Here is a 19,830-nt window from a genome sequence, read left to right as displayed (position 1 = left end):
TCTATTTACTCTTCTTTTCTTTTTCTTCTTCTTTTTCTTCTTCTATTTTCTCTTTTCTTCTTCTTCTTCTTCTTCCATATCTCTCTCTAGCCATAAAATGAAGAAATCTATTTTTCCCTCCACAGGGGGTTTAATTCTGCACTGGGTCGGAAGCACGGTTGATGCTCACCGAATCAAGTCACAGATGTTAACTCGGGAACAGGACAAAGTTTGGAATTTGGACCTGAATTAGCCAAAACTTGGGAGAAGGATGGAAGGATGTGGAAAGGATGAAACCTTACAATTTTGAGGAAAATCGCTGAGAAATTAAGGTCACTCAAGTGTGTTAAACTTTCGGTCCTTTACCTCAAAAGGTTGTTATTAAATTTGTATTGATTTTGGTGGAACAATTAAGGATGAACCGTAGACAACACTGTTCAGCTATGAAAACAATAAGGCAAAGGTCAAAGTCAAAGCGCAAGGTCAACTTATGCTATTTTGTTCAACATTGATTCAGACTTAGTGGAGGAATTCATAGTGATGCTGTGAAATAGTATGTAAAATTTGAGAACAGTGGGTCGAAGGTCGAGGTCACAGAGCTAGATCAAATGTTGTCATAGCAGGATCGACAGGCATGGATGTTGCGCTTTCTCAGTGCTCCTTCTCAATATTTTCTCCAGGAAACTCTTTCAGAGAGTTACCGAGTCAGAGGCTTCATCATTCCTTTAACTACTGTGACGCTCGTAGTTGAAGAGATTGCAAAAACACTCGGAGGTTTCGTATATAAAAACTTTAAACAATTAATAAAACAAGTGTTTAAAAACTAATAAAATGAATGAAGATGGCGGGATGGCAGTGTGGGAAAACCACTGGAACAAGGTCGAGGCAGTAGAAGGAGAAGGAATCCCGTACTTATTTTAATTTTCGCCTACCTTTGTGTAGTGCATGGATGGTTAACAGTTATACAGTTGTAATGACACTTTTCGGGTACACTTACAGTATGCCACACCATAATGGCATGTACTGGAGTAAAAAATAATAATAATAATAAAGAAAAATGGGATTGTAACTCAAAGTTGTTCCGATATTATATTATTATTATTATTATTATTATTATTATTATTGGTATTATTATTATTATTATTATTATTATTATTTATTATTATTATTATTATTATTATTATTATTATTATTGTTGTTGTTGTTGTTATTATCATTATTTTGTTGACAGATCCCTACATCTTTATACATTTTATGATTTTTTTTTTCCTATACTGATCGTTTTTAAAGTAGTGTACAGCAATTGCATTTAAATATAATACTAACTGTCGTTTTCATTTCTATTTTAATATAACGCATTTTATACCGGCCACCGTCCCACAGTTTTATGCAGCCTGAAGTGAATCCCGCACTACCGACTTGGAAGGACTTCATGGCTATCCCATTGTACGCACTTAAGTATTAATATATTGGTAATAATTACAAGGGTATTATGCATTCTCTCTCTCTCTCTCTCTCTCTCTCTCTCTCTCTCTCATTTATGACCATATATATACAGAGATAGATAGATAGATAGATAGATAGATCGATATCTGGCAGTTATAAATAGATAGATGAAGACATGTAGAGTGATAGAATGACAATTTGAGAGAGAGAGAGAGAGAGAGAGAGAGAGAGAGAGAGAGAGAGAGAGAGAGAGAGAGAGAGAGATTATACATATAAACATGATCATGTGCACGGCACGTGTGTTGCTTACCCCTCGTCCCAAAGAGAGGTCCTTCAAAATATAATGTATTCTTTGTTGCAGTGGCAGCCGAGGTGTTATATTTAGCCTGTGAGTGGACCCTTGTGATGGGTTTCCCTGCCTTCAAGGTTAAGTTTGAGCGGTAATATATAAGGAGGTAAGTAGGTAGATAGTTAACCCGATAGAGATAGAGAAGATAGATACATATATACATGCATACATACAAGCATACATACATGCATAAATACACATATACATATATACATTATAATTATAATTATAATGATGATGGTGATGGTGATGATGATGATGATTTTCATTAGTGTTATTATTATTATATTTTTAATAAACATCAGGTGCAACAGAAAGAGTGCGAGCACTATAAGCTGCTGAGGGCAGCCCCTACCCACCTGAAGCATCGAAAGGGAAGGAAGTGAGGACGTGGAAAGAGAAAAAAAAATCGTGAAGCAAAGAAAATGAAACTGTTTACCTATGAGTTGCGACTGTATATGACGATCGTATGTGCTTTAAAGCCTGGTCGTATATTTGATATGGTTAACGTTCAAAACTTGTTAAACATTTAATAGCGATAACAATCAACACAAAGCTCTGTGCAACAACTAACGACAAACAAGGCTATAACAGAAATAAATGAGAAACACCGAGATACATAAATACATACGTGGGTATATACAGAATTACATACATACATAGGAGGGTACATACATACACACAAATACATACACACATACATACATAAATACATACATACATAAGTAGGTACAGCCAAAGCCATATATTCGCGTTAGGTCAGCAGGTATGAAATGAGCCTTAGTGTCTGGTAATACTGTATGGAGAAGACTTGACAGACATGCATTTTAATGGCCTAAGATTATGTTTAACATTCAGAGGCATGCTCGGAACACAATATTCTCTATGTAATGTATGTTGTTATTATGAGAAATACAGAATGCAATAAACTGGCAGTATGAAATACTGTTTAAAAATATACTATACTCCCAGTGCTAATTCCCTTCTGGTCTCTCCCTTACCCCTCCGTCTGCCCTCTCCCCCCCACTCTATCCTCCTCTCGCTACCTTTGCCCTTCCCCTAACCAGTTACCCATCCCCCTTCCTCTATCCCAGGGGTCTGCAACCCTAGGCACGCGTGCCAGACTTGGCACGTGAAGTGCTATACTATGGCACTCAACGTGATCCAGTGTAATAAAGAAAATATTGAAAATGCAAAGAGAGAGAGAGAGAGAGAGAGAGGTGGGCACATCCTTTCTTACTAAATCAATTAACACTGTCGCTACAGTGTTAAAAAATCTTACCTGACACGCAAAGTGGCGAAGAAATTGGCATTTATTATAAATTGGCACACCATGTTCAAAAGGTTGCCGACCCCTGCTCTATCCCTTCCGTCTCCCCTTCCCTTCTTTTTTCCGTCTCTTCTTACCGATCGCTAATCTCCCTCGCTTTCACTAGCTTCATTTATTACTCTACGGCGCCAACGTCCATGATTACACAGAAATCCTTTACTATTGACTACGCACGGCAGAAACAAATATTTCTTATATCTATCTATCTATCTATCTATTGCCAGGCGCCTCAATCCCGTTTGGGGTGGCCACAAACAAATCGCCTCCAAGTCGCCCTGTCCCCCGCCATTTCACTGCCCTGCTCCCAACTCACACCCCCCTCTCTCATGTACCTCTCCACCCCATCCCTCCATCTCATCCTCGGCCTCCCCCTCCCTCTTCCCCCCTCCATCTCACTCACATACACTCTCTTCGTCAGTCTTTCACCCTCCATCCTCTCCACATGGCCAAACCACCTCAGTGTGTTCCTCATAACGCTTCCTATCACATCCACATCCACACCACAACGCTCCTTTATATCCTCATTCGTCAGCCTGTCTCTCCACGTGACTCCACAGGCTCCTCTTAAATAACTCATTTCCACTGCTCTCACTCTTGACTTGTGTCCTTATATATATATATATATATATATATATATATATATATATATATATATATATATATATATATATATATATATATATATATATGTATATATATTCAATTACAGGGTGACCATAAACTCCGAAAGCAAACAGATCAAGAAGGAAAATATAATACTGTACTGGTGGATATCTTCATACCCACACCTCAGTTATGGGTATTAAAACCCCAAACACCCAGCGATCGACACCTCGATCAGGTTTACCAGCTTAAGTGACTCACGACACAAACAGCAGTACAATTTCTTCATATTGATGGAATAAATCTGGAATAAGTTAACAGTGGGTAACGAATGAGAGAGAGAGAGAGAATATTGATTCAGCTATACACATCAGTCAAGATTTTGCATTATCTGCTGCAGGGGGATGTGTGAGCAATTGGCCATAGTACTGCAGTAGTTATTCTGATAACGCAGGTTCTACTTCAAGTGTATTTGCCCTGCCATTATATCGCCTTTGCTCATGCTAATTCTGCATTGGATCTTCTTACTTATGAAATTCGTGGGCCTACAGGAATCAAGCTACCGCTGGTGAAATATGTGTATATTACCGAACGTGAGGCATGGGAAGCCACTTTGTTAGGACACGACCAAAACAGGCACTGCTGGGACTTTAGGAACGGACTGATCTATCAAGAGTTCGATACATATGAAAGGGTCGGTAACTGCTTACAATATATAAACCTATATCTCCATGACGTTACCTGCACGCAAAGGTGAAGAAGAAGGGGCTGTGGGAGTGTGATGGGAAGAAGAATTCGGAAGACATTGAATGGGGGTGTTGTTGGGAGGAACATAGAAATACATCTCTAATGCCTGACTCCAGAGCTACCTGCAGCTCGGGAGTGTCATTAATAACGGAGGGAAGACTGTAGAGAAAGTTTTGAGAAGGGGACGAGAGCATGGCGAAGAGAGGTTTCTAATAATGATGAGCCATGGTTGTAGTTGTGTTGATACTGGTAAAAAATATCTTGTTAATAAGAAGTATGAAATGTATCACGAATACTAAAGGAGTACGGTGCAAGAAGCATCCTGGCGCCTTAAAGAATCAATATGTACCAAAAAAGGTTGCAGGAGAGATGTAATGAGAAACAGGTAAATATGAAAGAAACAGAGGGAGTGGGGGGGAATACAATTTAGGGGAGAGAAGGAGGAAGAGGGGTAGGGAGAGAGTGGAGGGGAGGTACGGAGGAAGGGGTGGGAAGACCAAAATGGAACTAGCACGGAGAGTATAGTATACTTTCAATCTGCATATCATACCTTCAGTTTGTTGTATTCTCCATTTCAGGTTATTATTACATAAACTACACAGAAAATATTGTATTCCGAGCATGCCTCTGAATGTTAAACACAAACATATGCCATTAAAATGCATATCTGTCAACTCTTCTCCATACAGTATTACCAGACACTCAGGCTCATTTCATACCTGTTGAACTAATGCGAATTTATGTCTCCTGCTATGCATACATTTTTCTTTTTATTCAAGGATGAAGGAACCAAGGCCAGTAGCCCGCAAAACATTCCTTCCAAGAATAAAACAAAAACAAAACAACAGAGACGTATTCACGATCAGTTCGTTTCGAAATGCCTCGACACACTGCGTTTGAGAGACTGGAGATCATAGAAAGTAGGAAATACAGAGGGAACGACCAGAAAGGAAGCTATAGACGAAGGCACAGATAGAAGAAAAGAAACCGTAGGAGGTCAGTTTGGAAATTAACTATTTATGCCAGACTTGATCGAAAACCTTTGAGATGTCAAGTGCAATGGCAAAGCTTTCGTAAGACTCCCGAAAGGAGGAGGACCAGGAGTCCGAAAGGCAGGTGAGAAGATCGCCAATGGAGCATCCCTGACGGAACCCATACTGATGATCAGATAGAAGGTTGTGATAAGAAAGCTACTTTTAAATTTTTCTATGAAGAATTGACTCGAGAACTTTTGAGACAGGATGTTAAAGCAACTGGGCGATAGTTAGAGGGTTGGGAATGGTCACCCTTCTTGGGAACAGGTTGAACGAAGCAAACTTCCAGCATGATGGAAAAGTAGCCTACAAGTTTACAGACAAAGGTGAAAGAGTTTAAATAGGCAGGGTGTACGAACAGAATCACAGTTCTTGAGGACAACATGAGGGACCCCATCAGGCCCATATGCGTTGTCAGTATTGAGGCCAGTGATGGCAGAAAATGTATCAGCTGAAGAACTTTTAATGTCAGTCATGAGGAAGTCAGAGGAGGGAAGTGATGGAGGAACAGCGCCGGAATCGTCTAAGGTGGAATTGGAAAAAAAAGTCTGAGCGAAGAGATCTGCTTTATCAGTAGAAGAAACAGCTATAGAGCCATCAGAGTAGAAAAGAGGAGGGAAGGATGATGAGGTAAAGTTGTTAGAAAGGTTTTTGGCAAGGTGTCAGAAAGAGAGGGAAGAATCCGATTTGGAGAGTTGGGAGCATTTAGTACGGATAAAACTATTTTTACAAGAACGAAGAACAGACAGCACGATTCCGGGCAGAAAAAAAAAAAATGTGATTCAGCACTAAGTTGCCTCTGGTACCTTTTATAGTCCCTCCCCTTGTTGTGGACAGCACTAGAATATGCGTCATTAAACCAAGTTTTTTTTCTTTTTTTTTTTTTTGCATTAGTCATAGGATATGAGAAAGGAATGTATGTTTCCATGCCCGAGAGAATAACCTCCGAAATACGTATGGCACACTCAGATGGCTTCCGGCCATGGAAACAATAATCACTACAGGGATAATCAAAGAAGTACTGCCTGAGGGCCTCCCAGTCAGCAGGTCCAAAATACAAGAACCGAGGTTTCATTGGAGGGTCTACGGGCCGTACTGGAGCGATAGGACAGGTTAATGTAATAAGATTGTAATCGGAGGAGCCTAAATGAGAGGAAAGGTTAACAACGTAAGCAGAAGGATCAATTGTAAGGATGAGGTCAAGTATGTTGGAACTCTCTCCAAGACGGTCAGGGGTATGGGTAGGGTGCTGTACAAGCTGCACCAGGTCATTAGGTTAATACCTAATATACTCTGTTCACTTTATCTTGGCCTAAAATTGCTACCCCTCATCTTGAATGCTGAGCTGTAACAAGAGATAAACACGAGTATTATACTAGTCCGAAGAAGGTCCATGGGGAGGATGTCGAGCCGCATAATTTTCTTTTTCTGCAACTGAGCTACTTGAAGTAAGTTGCAAAAGGACAAAAATCTGGGCCAAGTTAAAGTGAATGGACTGTAATACCCAGTGACAGCTATATGAGTATGATCAATATTTTAATTACATTTATATAGTCAGCATTTTAATTACTGACAACCGCCAACTCATACGTTCAGTAGGGTGACCCATAAATGTCACTCCAATAGAATCACTCCTGCGATAACCTACGTGTTGCGGAGACGGCTCAGTCTGCTGGCGTGGGCATGGCTGTAGCAGTAGAAGTAGATAATTAAATGATGTAAGATAAACTTTAATAGCGTTGACTGAGCCGTCCCTGCAGCACGGGAGTAACTGTCTGGCGTAATGAAAGAGTGCTCACGAAACCGTTTGCATTTAAGGTTCATACAGCTGTGGAATGAAGAGGTGAGACAAGCTGTGGTGCAAAAGACGAAAGGATACAGTGAATGGATGGGAAGCCGAAGCACGGAGGAAGTTGAAAAGCGGAAGAGAGAGCTACATCTAGAAAGGATGAGAGAGGTGAAGACTAGTAGGAGAGAGTAAGAAAAGAGTGGACGAGGATTATGGAAGGAATTTGAGTGTAGAGAGAATACAAGAAACTGTTCTGGAAGGAGGGAAAGCGAGTTCGACAGGGTGATAAATAAGTTAGTAACGGAGTAAAAGATATTAATGGTAGATTGATAATGGAATAGGGAGAAAAAGAAAGCAGATGGAGAGAACAATTTAAGGAGTGGCTGGATGAATCACTCTTGCGTGATAATCAAAGACGGTGAATAAAACCCACAAGTGTGGATTTTATTCACCGAATTTAAGGAGTTATTAAACATACGGAATGAACGTAATGCGAGTAAAATTGGCTGGGGAATGACTGGGAAAAGAAGGGAGGTGAGAAGGGTGGAAGAGATCAGTCGAATGGAAGTTGTGGGAGCACTGAAGAAAGTCAAAATGGTCAAAGCCCCAGGAATGACGGAGTGTGTGGTGACATGCTGAAACATGGAGGAGAAAGGGTGGTAGAATGGATGTGGAAAATGAGCAGATCGGTCCTGGAGGATTGGAAATCAGGGATAATTACTTTTCAGATCAAAGGAAAAGGGGAAAAAGACGTGTGTGGTAATCACAGAGGTATTTGTCTTAGTGTAATAGGAAAATTATATGGTAGGATGCTTCTTTACAGAGTTACGGAAATAAAAGATGAATTAGATCTAGAAGAACAGGGAGGTTTTAGGAAAGGAAAGTATTGTGTACATCAGATAATGATCATTAGGTCTTTAGTGTAAAAGCTTCTAAAGAAAGGACGGAAGTTGTATATGGCTTTCATAGATTTAGAGAAAGCACACTGGCAGACTGGATAGACAAGGAATATGGAAGACATTAAGAATATATGGGGTAAATTGAAAGCTGTTGAATGCCGTGAAGCGTGTCTACTGTATGAGGGTGCTAACGCTCTAGTGCGTCTGGATAGTGAACCGAGTGAATTTTTCTTCCTGAATGTTGGATTAAGACAGGGGTAACCCCGAGTGCCCATTTTCGAACTCAGCCAAGATTTAGGCCATATCTTGATACCCTTGAGGTTTCAAGTTGATATATCAAGACGGTCATGAGACATAATGGTGCTAAAGGCGGACAATAAAAACTGGTTGACCTTTGGAAGCCATTTTGGTGACCTTAGCATTGACCACGAGTGACCATTTTCTAACTCGGCCAAGATTTTGAACAAATCTTGATACCCTGAAGGTTTCATGTTGATAGCTCAAGTCGTCCATGAGATATAATGAGAACAGTCACACACACACACACACACACACACACACACACACACACACACACACACACATACACACACACCGACAGACGCAACACAGAGGCAGGCAAAAACATTATCGCTCCGCCTTCTAAAGGCGGGTGATAAATATAGTATAAACACGGTAGGACATGCAGAGATAGCCCTGAATTAACCGTCACTACTCTTACTTTCCACATGTGATGGGCTGTGGATCACTGAGAGTCCCTGTTAGTTAAGTGACCACCATTGGGATTTTTTTTTTTTTTTTAATGTACCAGGGGTCACTGCTTCAGGAGGTAACTTGTGTACTTGTCCCACACGGGAAAGTTCCTTGTCTCAGTGGAGTGAATGGAGCTGGGGCATGGCTGACTGCTGTCTATCTTAAAAGAGCCAGGCAAGGCTGATGCACCACCCCTCAACATCCACACTGTGCATTTTCCACACCGTGTCTACAGACACTCCGTTAACTCAACGTACCCATACAAAACGTCGTGCCTTAGTTATTTATTATTTAATTATTCATTTTTCTTTACTACTTTCTCTTTCAGGTTATTCAAACTGGTAGCTTATAGATAAAGTATTATAGAATGTAACTTTACCTTTTCTGTCTTCCCTATGAAATTTCCATGACAGTTTTTCCATGCTCCATGGTGGTTTTTCTCACTTTTTCCTGCCAGTTTTAATAGTAGGGTTCAGAGGCGACGGTAGCCTTCTTGCTTTACTATCCTTATGCTTCAGCATGTAGAATTAGATCTCTTAGTCATAGTCTACTCCGTAACAAGCAGCCTCGATAGGACCGTAAGGTCTGTTGCTGTTTGCTTTCCTTTGTACTTCCTTTGAACAGTAGCCTACAGAGATCTCTCCAAGTGGTGAGGGATACTTGTTCAATGCCCAAGCTGAACATTTCTTTACACTCTTAAGTGAATTTCGGCAGAAGTAAGTTGTCCGCGTGAGAGCGAGAACAGTTACTGGTATGTGTCAAATTTCGCACCGGATGAGCTCGGACACATTGCACACCTTCAGTGTGGACGTCTATTTCCTAGTATTTCACACCTTAATACTGTTGGAGATCCCCGCAAATGGCGATAGTAGCCCACAGACAGCTCCCCAAATGGTGAGGGATACTATTTTACAGCGAAAACTGAACATTTTTTAACATTGAAATGATTTTCGGCTGAAGTAAGTTGTCCGAGTGACAGAGAGGACAATAATAATAATAATAGTAGTAGTAGTAATAATACTACTACTATTACCACTAATAATAATGCCAATAATAATAATGATGATGATGATGATAAAAATAATAATAATAATAATAAAAATAATAATAATGTATGTATGCGTGTATGTATGCATGTACGTATATACCAATCTATTTTATCTATTTCTGTCGGCTTACCTATCTATCTACCTAGCTATCTACCTGCCTACTTATCAATGTATGTATGTATTTCTCAATTCTCACTGGCACACTTACTGTACACATTGGGCACACGACACTCACCGCCCCAAACATTAACCTTGGAAGCAGGATAACCCCATGTGTGGGGAGGCTCCCCACATACAGCTCTTCTCAATAGGGTGGAGTCAAAGGCTTTTCGTCTCATTAACTCTCCTCCTCTTACCGACTCCCTTCAACCTCTGTCTCTTCGTCGCACTGTTGCATCTTTGTCTCTTTTCTATCGCTACTTTAATGGTCACTGCTCCTCTGAATTGTCTGCTTGCATTCCTCCACCTCTATGACGGGCGCGTAGCACCCGTCTGGCAGCAAACTCTCATCCCTTTTCTGTCCAACTCTCTAATGCAAGAGTTAACCGTTACTCCCAGTCTTTCATTTATGCAACAGGTCAGCTCTGGAACTGTCTCCCTCTCTCTGTATTTCCTGCTGCCTATGATCTCCAGTCTTTCAAACGCAGTGTGTCCAGGCATCTCAAAATGATCGGATCTTGAACTTGACTCTCCATTGTATTTTGTTTGTCTCTTGGAGGGAACTGTTACTGCGGGCTCATGGCCTTTGGTTCCTTCTTCCTCGCATAAAAAAAAAAAAACAAGGCTCCACTCACGAGATAAATATAACACCACGGCCTCCACACCAACAAAGCTCTCAGTTTTTTTTTTTTTTGAAGGACCTCTCTTGGTAACAGAGAGGCAACTACACACGTGGCGGGCACATGACCTTGTTTATATGTAAGATCTAGCTATCTGTCTATCTTTATATTTTTATGTCTATTTGTCTGTCTATCAGTCTTTCAGTCTTTCTGTCAGTCTGTGTATTTTCATTTACAACACACACACACACACACACACACACACACACACACACACACACACACACACACACACACACACACACACACACACACACACACACACACACACACACACACACACACACACACACACACACACACACACACACACATACATACACACACACACACACACACACACACACAAAATACACACACACACACACACTCACACACACACACAAAACACACACACACACACACACACTGTATATAGATAGATAGATATAGATATTGATATAGATAGATAGATATAGATATAGATAGATATAAATACAGAGAGAGAGATATATATATATATATATATATATATATATATATATATATATATATATATATATATATATATATATATCGGTAGAGAGGCGTCCTGAAATCCTAATAGACCCCGGTTTGAATCCCAGCTGGGGCAGGGAACAGTTTAAGGATTTGAATTTCATAATGCAGGCTTTACTGATCTACCAGAAGAGCCGCCGACATGTAAAAGTACCCCAGCTAATACCGAAACACCAGTCCTGTATGAGACAGCCCTGGCATGTATTCAGTATGGACGGTGGATGTCAGCGCCGAAGTGTGATACGTGGAGGTGTAGGAGGAGTACTTGGCCTCGGGATAGGCCACTTCCCCCAAGAAATAGGCCCTGAAGCCTTTGTCCAGAGTCGGACACATAATAAAAGAGAGAGAGAGAGAGAGAGAGAGAGAGAGAGAGAGAGAGAGAGAATGTGGAATTGACGAGTACAGTAATAATTATTATCTTCGGCATGATCAACATAGTGATTCTTAATATCGTCACCACCAGTACCACCACCACCATCATCATCACCATCATCACCGTCATTTTCATAAACCTTATCATCATCGGTATCATGACCTTGACCATCATTCTCACTACCAGCGTCAACACCATAATCATCACCACCGCCACTGACATCCAAGCCTTCATCATCAACATTATCATGACCATCATCGTCACTGTCAATATCACAATCATTATCATCACCATATTAATCATCATTGTCACAAGCATGATCATCATCATCATCACCCATAATTTTCATCACCACGACAACCACCACCATAATTATTACCATTACCATCATCATCATCATTATCATCACCATCACCACCACCAAAATTATCATCATCACTACCATCATTACTGTTATCATTGTCACCATCATCATCACCATGCCATCATCATCATGACTATCATGGACATCATCATCATCCCTGTATGCCTGTGTGGGTGTCCGTCTCTGGTATTGCCTGTATGCCTGTGTGGGTGTCCGTCTCTGTTATTGCCTGTATGCCTGTGTGGGTGTCCGTCTCTGTTATTGCCTGTATGCCTGTGTGGGTGTCCGTCTCTGTTATTGCCTGTATGCCTGTGTGGGTGTCCGTCTCTGTTATTGCCTGTATGCCTGTGTGGGTGTCCGTCTCTGGTATTGCCTGTATGCCTGTGTGGGTGTCCGTCTCTGGTATTGCCTGTATGCCTGTGTGGGTGTCCGTCTCTGGTATTGCCTGTATGCCTGTGTGGGTGTCCGTCTCTGGTATTGCCTGTATGCCTGTGTGGGTGTCCGTCTCTGGTATTGCCTGTATGCCTGTGTGGGTGTCCGTCTCTGGTATTGCCTGTATGCCTGTGTGGGTGTCCGTCTCTGGTATTGCCTGTATGCCTGTGTGGGTGTCCGTCTCTGGTATTGCCTGTAAGTGTCTTTATGTACAGTATTACCGGGTATTTGTCTTTGTGTTAGTCTGTCTACAATATCTGTCTGTCTGTATATTCCTATGTCTGTCTGTTCGTCCGTCTGCCTTTCTGTTTACGCCGATTTGTCTGGCTGCGTGATGGTGCATATTATGTATGAGAATGTATGTTTGTTTAATTACTGTGTGTGTGTGTGTGTGTGTGTGTGTGTGTGTGTGTGTGTGTGTGTGTGTGTGTGTGTGTGTCTGTGTGTGTGTGTGTCTGTGTGTGTGTGTGTGTGTCCTTGTATTTGCATGTGGGTGGACGCGAATACAAGCGTGTGAGTGTGTGTGTGTGTGGGGGGGGAGGTCCACGTGCATGCAGTTGTGTGTGTGTGTGTGTGTGTGTGTGTGTGTGTGTGTGTGTGTGTGTGTGTGTGTGTGTGTGTCCTTATATCTGCATGTGGGTGGATGCTCATACAAGCATGTGAGTGTGTGTGTGTGGGGGGGAGGTCCAAGTGCATGCAAGTGTGTGTGTGTGTGTGTGTGTGTGTGTGTGTTGCGGGGCATTATATAATCCCACTGTGAAGCAGGCCGCCTCAGTAGCTGGTCCTGTGCTTGCTGTTGACGACGATGTGGTGGGTTGAGACATTGTCGCTGGCCCTACTGGTGGCACTGGCACCCCGATCCTCAGCTCCTGCTGCCACCAGTCTTAATTCCACCCCATCTGGCACCGACCTTAATGCCACTCCAGTTGCCCTCGACTTAAATCCCACTCCATCTGGCACCAACCTTAATCCCACTCCAGTTGCCACCATCCTAAATCCCACTCCATCTGGCACCAACCATAATCCCACTCCAGTTGCTCCCAACCTAAATTCCACTCCATCTGGCACCAACCTTAATCCCACTCCAGTTGCCCTCGACTTAAATTCCAGTCCATCTGGCACCAACCTTAATCCCACTCCAGTTGCCCTCGACTTAAATCCCAGTCCATCTGGCACCAACCTTAATCCCACTCCAGTTGCCCCCAACCTAAATCCCATTCCATCTGGCACCAACCTTAATCCCACTCCAGTTACCGCCATCCTAAATCCCACTCCATCTGGCACCAACCTTAATGCCACTCCATCTATCAACAAAGTCAGTCCCACCCCAACTGCCGCCAGTCTGAATCCCAGTCCAGCTGCCACCAATCCCACTCCAGCTGCCGCCAACCTTAATCCCAGCCCGGAGCTCAGTGTGCTCAGCGATATAGCCTTTTTATCTCACCGTAAGTCTCAAACTTTTACTCCCGTCACGCACTCTCCTTGTTTTATTTTTGCTGTCTCTAGACGATAATGTTAAACATGAGAAGGATGTCTTGTACCGATGTTGTTAAAAATGGAATTATCTAGTCACTTCTGTTAAAAAAAAAAAAAAGTGTGCCTTATAATATGGCCTTATCATCTCATGACAAGTCTGAAGCTTAAGTCTTTCACGTATACTTGCAGCCTATTCTTTCCTGCTCCAGATGATTTTAGTCAAGATATGAAAATTTTCTTGTACTGAAGTGATTAACTGAAGCTGTGTCTAGCCCTTCCGGTTATAAATTTTATCACAGGGAACTAATCATCATCATCATCCGGACCTCCTTTCCCAACCTAGGGCAGGGTGAGGAGTAGCAATGTCCAGACAGCCCAAATTTGCCCAATCTAATATGCCACGCTTCCATTCACTCATCATTCAAGCCCCCGGAATCCTGGCTTCATCGGATGCGCCAAAAACATTCACCACGTTTAGTAGCTTCACATAAACGTATCCGATTGAGTCAGTCCGGACGCTGCCACTTTAAAAAGGGTGCCAAATCCCTGAACATGCACTTCTCCTAACAACATTCATCCAGCCAGCTCGATCTCTAGTCAGTTCCATAGCCTCACCGACTTCCAAGCCTCTCTTCCTCTCACACTCATCCACCATATCTCTCCACCTTCTCCTTGGCCTACCTCGCCCCCTCCCTCCTTCAAATTCGCTCAGATATGTCTTTTTCACAACTATATTGTTATCCATTATCTCCACATGACCATACCATCTCAGTACACTCTCTTCGATTCTGTTGTCCACCGACTTCCTCACTCCACATCTTTCACGAATCACATTATTTCGTATCCTATCCACCCTCTGTACTCCACATACATTCCTCAGGAGTCTCATCTCCACTGCTCTTACTCTTGACTTCTCATTTTCATGCCACATCATAGTCTCACATTCATGTGTTAAAACTGGCACTAACACTCCTTCATGTAAGCCTTGTGCAACTGCAACACTCAAGCCTCTCTTTCTTATCATGGCTTTCATTGCCCCAGCTACCTTTCTTCCTTGAGTCATTCTACTTTCAACCTCCTTTGCACATTTTCCGCTCTTTTCTATCACTGTACCCAGGTATTTGAACTCTCTCACCTATTCCAGTCTCTCTCCATTCACTGTAACATCACACTGGTAGTCACCTTCTCACTCAATAACCATCACTTTACTCTTTTCTATATTTACTCTGAAGGCACGACGCTCACAGACATCAGCAAGCCTCTGCACTAGCCTACCAAGTTCTTGTCCGGTATTAGCAAGCAGTGCTGCATCATCAGCATTCAACAAATTTGAGATATTGTATGCACCATCATTCATTACCAACGCCATCCCTCTCTCCATTACTCGTGTTTTTACTTCTCTCATCACCCCATCCACATGTATATTGTACAACCATGGGGACATCACACAACCTTGTCGCACGCCCACACCGATCGTGAACCATTCACTTAGATGCCCATCAACCATTACACATGCTTTACTACCATCATAAAAACTCTTGACTGCACATTGCAGCTTACCATCTACACCGTGCATGCGCAAAACTTTCCACAATCCTTCTCTGTCCACTTTGTCGTATACTCTTTCCAGATCTATGAATGCCATAAACACCTTATGGTCCTTCTCACAAGCCTTCTCTGCTACCTGTCTCTGCAAATATTTGATCCACACATCCTTTGCCACTCCTAAAGCCACCCTGTTCATCACTCACTAGGACTTCTGATATCTCTCTTACGTTCTCTATAATAATTCTTCCAAATACCTTCCCAAACACTCAATAAACTTATGCCACGATAATTCTTGCTCTCACTTCGCTCACCTTTATTTTTTACAGGGGTACAATCACAGCCTTTTTCCACTCTGCAGGCACAGTTTCACTTATCCATGGTCCTTATATATCTCTAAAAAGCAAACAAGCATTTCATTGCACTCTCTCCACTACACTTAATCATCACATGGAAATACCAAGAATAAAGTATTAAAATCCGTCATTAGATTGACAGAGTTATTTCAATCAGCTAGGTAACGTATATTACTTTTTTTTTTAATACCACCAGACGATTTTATTCAGCTTACAGTATATTTGTAGTAGTTATAGGGTTTATTAACACTGTATTTAGACCCTCGTGAGAGAAAAGTAGCCCGTAACCTAATAACATCAAAAGAAAGCGTAACATAATTGGCTTCAACGGCTTGAATCTCTGGCTATTAATTACCTGTTCTTGGTTTTATCTCAGGTAAATTTACGACTATATCATGTCTTGGAGAAACCTAGAATATACTGAATGCTAAAAAAAGGAAAACTCACAATTAATGTTATGCACAGGAATGAAGAAAATCTTACTTTAGTCTTGAATACGACGGGGGATTTTGTCCAGCTTATGTAAACTCAACACACCCTGTTAACCCCTTCAGTCTGGTGACGAGTCGTTTGCTTGGCTTCAACAACCTCCAGATGATTTTATTTTACTGAAGGGGGATTACAAAGTGGAGAGCTGAGATATAGCTTTGATTAATCCCTCCACTACTAGGCTGCTATGCTATTAGAATAAAATCGTCTGGCTGTGATAAGAAGTAAATTAAAGAACATTGCTAACAGGATTGGAGTGGTTAACTCTGCCAGAGAAAAGATATATATCAACTGAACAAAATCGTCTGTTGTTAGCCAAAACATGCCGTAACTCCAAGGTGTACCAAGAGCAGAGAAAAGGTTACATAAGTGACATTTATTTACCTGTATTGTGTCAGGCATTGAACCCTGGGTCGACTGGTGACACAGTCAGATAACAGTACACTGCACCATGGTCAGGTAACAGCTGCCCCATCTTGCCACTAAACTTTAGCCAAGATTCCCCCACCCTCACTGCTGGCCCGAAAGGGCCTTGGCAGCTCCTTTACACTTTGGGACGTAGAAGCTATCAGTCTCTCCTAAAGTGCATCCGTGGCCACAGAATGATCTGAGCTGCATACAGTTGCACAGGAAAAACTCAGTTAACATTTATCCATCTGCGTTACATGTGGCAGGTGTCAGGCAGGGTGTAAATGTAGACTAAGTACTAGGGTGGTCCTTAATTTTCAACTTGAAAGATTTGCTTCAGTTGCAGCGGGACTTCGTTCCTATTGATTAAAAAAAGGTATATGCTAACTTAATGTTCATTACATGATTTTAACTGGTGCCACACTTCGTTCCAATTGATTAAAAAAAGGTATATGCTAACTTAATGTTCATTACATGATTTTAACTGGTGCCACATCATGTTCAAAGTTATACTAATATGACGCAATGTTAATATGCCATTGGGTTACCTAGGTCCCCTTCTTTGCAGAGTATTAGCCACTCACTGGGGGGCAGGGGGTATCATAGGAACCCGACTCCCACTCATATTGCCTAGGTTTATGGCTTGTATTTGCCATTTGCAGCCAGCTGTAGCCTTCATCGCATCTGGATACACTTACCTGTGTTGCTCAACGACCTGGAAAAGAAATTGCCATTGATCTTCGTTCTTGGTCAACACTGGATTAAAGTCTTCAATCAGTGCTGCCCCTCTTTCACCAAAGTCATTTGTTACCTGTAGCCCCTGGACAATGTGCTCAGCGTCCTTGTTATCCCCACGACTCTCCCATGTGGATGAATCGCATTCTAGGAATGAATGAGGAAGGCCAAGCAATTTGTAGATCTTCTTGGTGTTACTGGTCACAAAACTTGAAATTGTTTTCTGATTCAGTGTTGTCGCTTCAAGTTCAACTGTTGCTCTCTTTAGTCAATCTTTGTTTCCTTCTTCGTTAAGAGCCATCACAATTTTTCGCCTCTCTTTAGGGTCAACAGTTGGATCAGAAAAGGCCAATCCAACTAATTGCTCTGACAAATACCACAAGTGAAGACCAAATGCTGTCAAGCAGACTTGTGAGATGTCCTTATCAGGATAAAGTGACATTTCCTGGAGAAGCCTCAGATTGTTTGCTGGAGCTAGAGCTGCTTTTGTTGCCATGAACCATGATTTTAGGTATTGCTTCAAGATGAACACAAATGCTTCTGTCCTCAGCCTTGCTTCAGTTTGATGTTTGCCTGATGATTGAGAAGATAGACTTTGATTCTGTTTATAGCTTTAGCAATGCATTTGCCATGATGGCAAGCACCAGGTCTCTGAAAAAGTGTTTCACGGGGCGGTACACCACTGAAGACAGCAATGGACAGTTCTAGCAGTTCTCGATAATCATCTCGAGGTTGACTTTCTTGTACCTGTTTCATACAAAATGCTATGAGTTCATCACATTGCTCGCTATCAATCACTGGCATTTCCTCATTGTCATTTAAGGTCCGAAAGCGTATTGTATCAGTAGTATTCCATTTGCCTTTGAACTGCTTGAATATGTGAATGTCGGGACCAGAGGACGGTCCAAGGCAAATGGTGAAGGACTTTTGAGCAAGGATCTCAAAAATGTGATACCGACAAATCATATGGAGATCCTTGTACAGCTGTTGTCAAATAAGGGTGCACGCCCCTGCCCACAATCCGGTATTGTTGGCAGTAATGTCGAATGCCATTCCTACCACACGTTTAGATTTACCCCAATCATTCAAGGTTTCAATGATGACATTGGCCTTGGCCTTCCCTGTCCTTGATTCAAAACTGGGTACATTCAAAAGCTATGAAACTCCATCACCTGAGACGAGAATGGGAAGGCGTTCAGTGACATTTGCTCCTGTCACATCGGTAATTAGTTTTCCATCCCAGTGCACTACAAGTGGCACAGTTGGATGGAATGATTTCTTCAGCCAATCTGCAGATTCCCTCCGACTCTTGATTCGATATCGGTGGATACTTTGTCTGTTGACAGTACACATTGCTGGATCTCGTTCACAGGCAGAAATGTTCGCAGAAAGCAGATGGACTGCAGCACGGTCTGAAGTCTTGGTCCGATCTACAGCAACTGGAGAAATGACAAATGTTTTTCGTGATTGTTGGCCTTTCACAGGAGGAGCTGCCACCAAAAAAAAAATAAATAAAAAAAGGACCAGTTATAATCGTCACCTGTTTCGTCTTCCTCACTAGATAGGCTTTCCTCCAGCTCCACTATTTCCTCTCTCACTGCTCGATGATGTTCCTCATTCCTACATCTCCTCATCAATCTGTTGTCTCTCTCTCTCTCTTCGTTGTTTCTGATGGAGTATGGCATCAATACCCAGCAAAGTGCCTCGCTTCCCTTTCTTCCTCTGAGCCACAAGAAACTCCTTAACCTCACGATTTTTGATGAGGTCGAAGGCACTCGTGTGTGCAGTGTCAAAGAGATCTTTCATCTGTTCTTGAAAGTTCTTTCTCTTCTCACCTCTCTCTGTATTCCGGCTCTTACTCTTCTCCAACTCTCCATTCTTTACAGAGAGATTCCATTTTGAGGATGTGACTCCGTGACTCAGATGCAGGAATGCGAACTGTCCCCCAGAACTCCCCTAGTTCCTCAGACTGAACACATGCTGAATCCCTCAGTGTTCTTGTCTCTGTTCGCATCAGGTAGAAGAGTCGCGCTAACACTTCTACACAAGAAGGCAACCTACTTCCAAGTAGTCCATCACTTGGTTGGCCAACAAGCCAGGCTGAGGTGTGGGCATCATCCAGCCCTCTTTAGTTATCAAAAGAGGCTAGATGACTCCGTCACTGATGCCTGTTCAGGATGCATGTCACCACCCCATACTGTAAAACACATTATGGAAGACTGCATTGCACACAATCGCCTGGGCCAACAACACAACATACACTCATTAGGGCTCTGTGGGTAAGCCCGGTCTCGGCCG

General features: G+C 42.2%; 1 protein-coding gene and 1 long non-coding RNA gene across 2 annotated transcripts in view; one reads left to right on the top strand and one right to left on the bottom strand.

Annotated features, from left to right (window-relative positions):
* Positions 1-19,830, bottom strand: part of LOC145414369 (uncharacterized) — a 471,209-nt gene that overhangs the window by 42,462 nt on the left and 408,917 nt on the right. The window lies entirely within an intron of this gene.
* Positions 13,318-19,830, top strand: part of LOC145414368 (uncharacterized) — a 53,623-nt gene continuing 47,110 nt past the window's right edge. Inside the window, exon 1 of the mRNA XM_080283904.1 lies at positions 13,318-13,968. Within this exon, the coding sequence (XP_080140030.1) occupies positions 13,329-13,968 (640 nt within the window). The 5' untranslated portion in view covers positions 13,318-13,328. The remainder of the gene's footprint in view (positions 13,969-19,830) is intronic.

This window comes from Coenobita brevimanus, chromosome 99 (assembly GCF_032717465.1).
Source record: "Coenobita brevimanus isolate Jiangsu-jjx chromosome 99, ASM3271746v2, whole genome shotgun sequence".
Taxonomy (NCBI): Eukaryota; Metazoa; Arthropoda; class Malacostraca; order Decapoda; family Coenobitidae; genus Coenobita; species Coenobita brevimanus.
The sequence above is the reverse complement of the archived record's forward strand: the minus strand, read 5'-3'. Positions and strand labels throughout refer to the sequence as shown.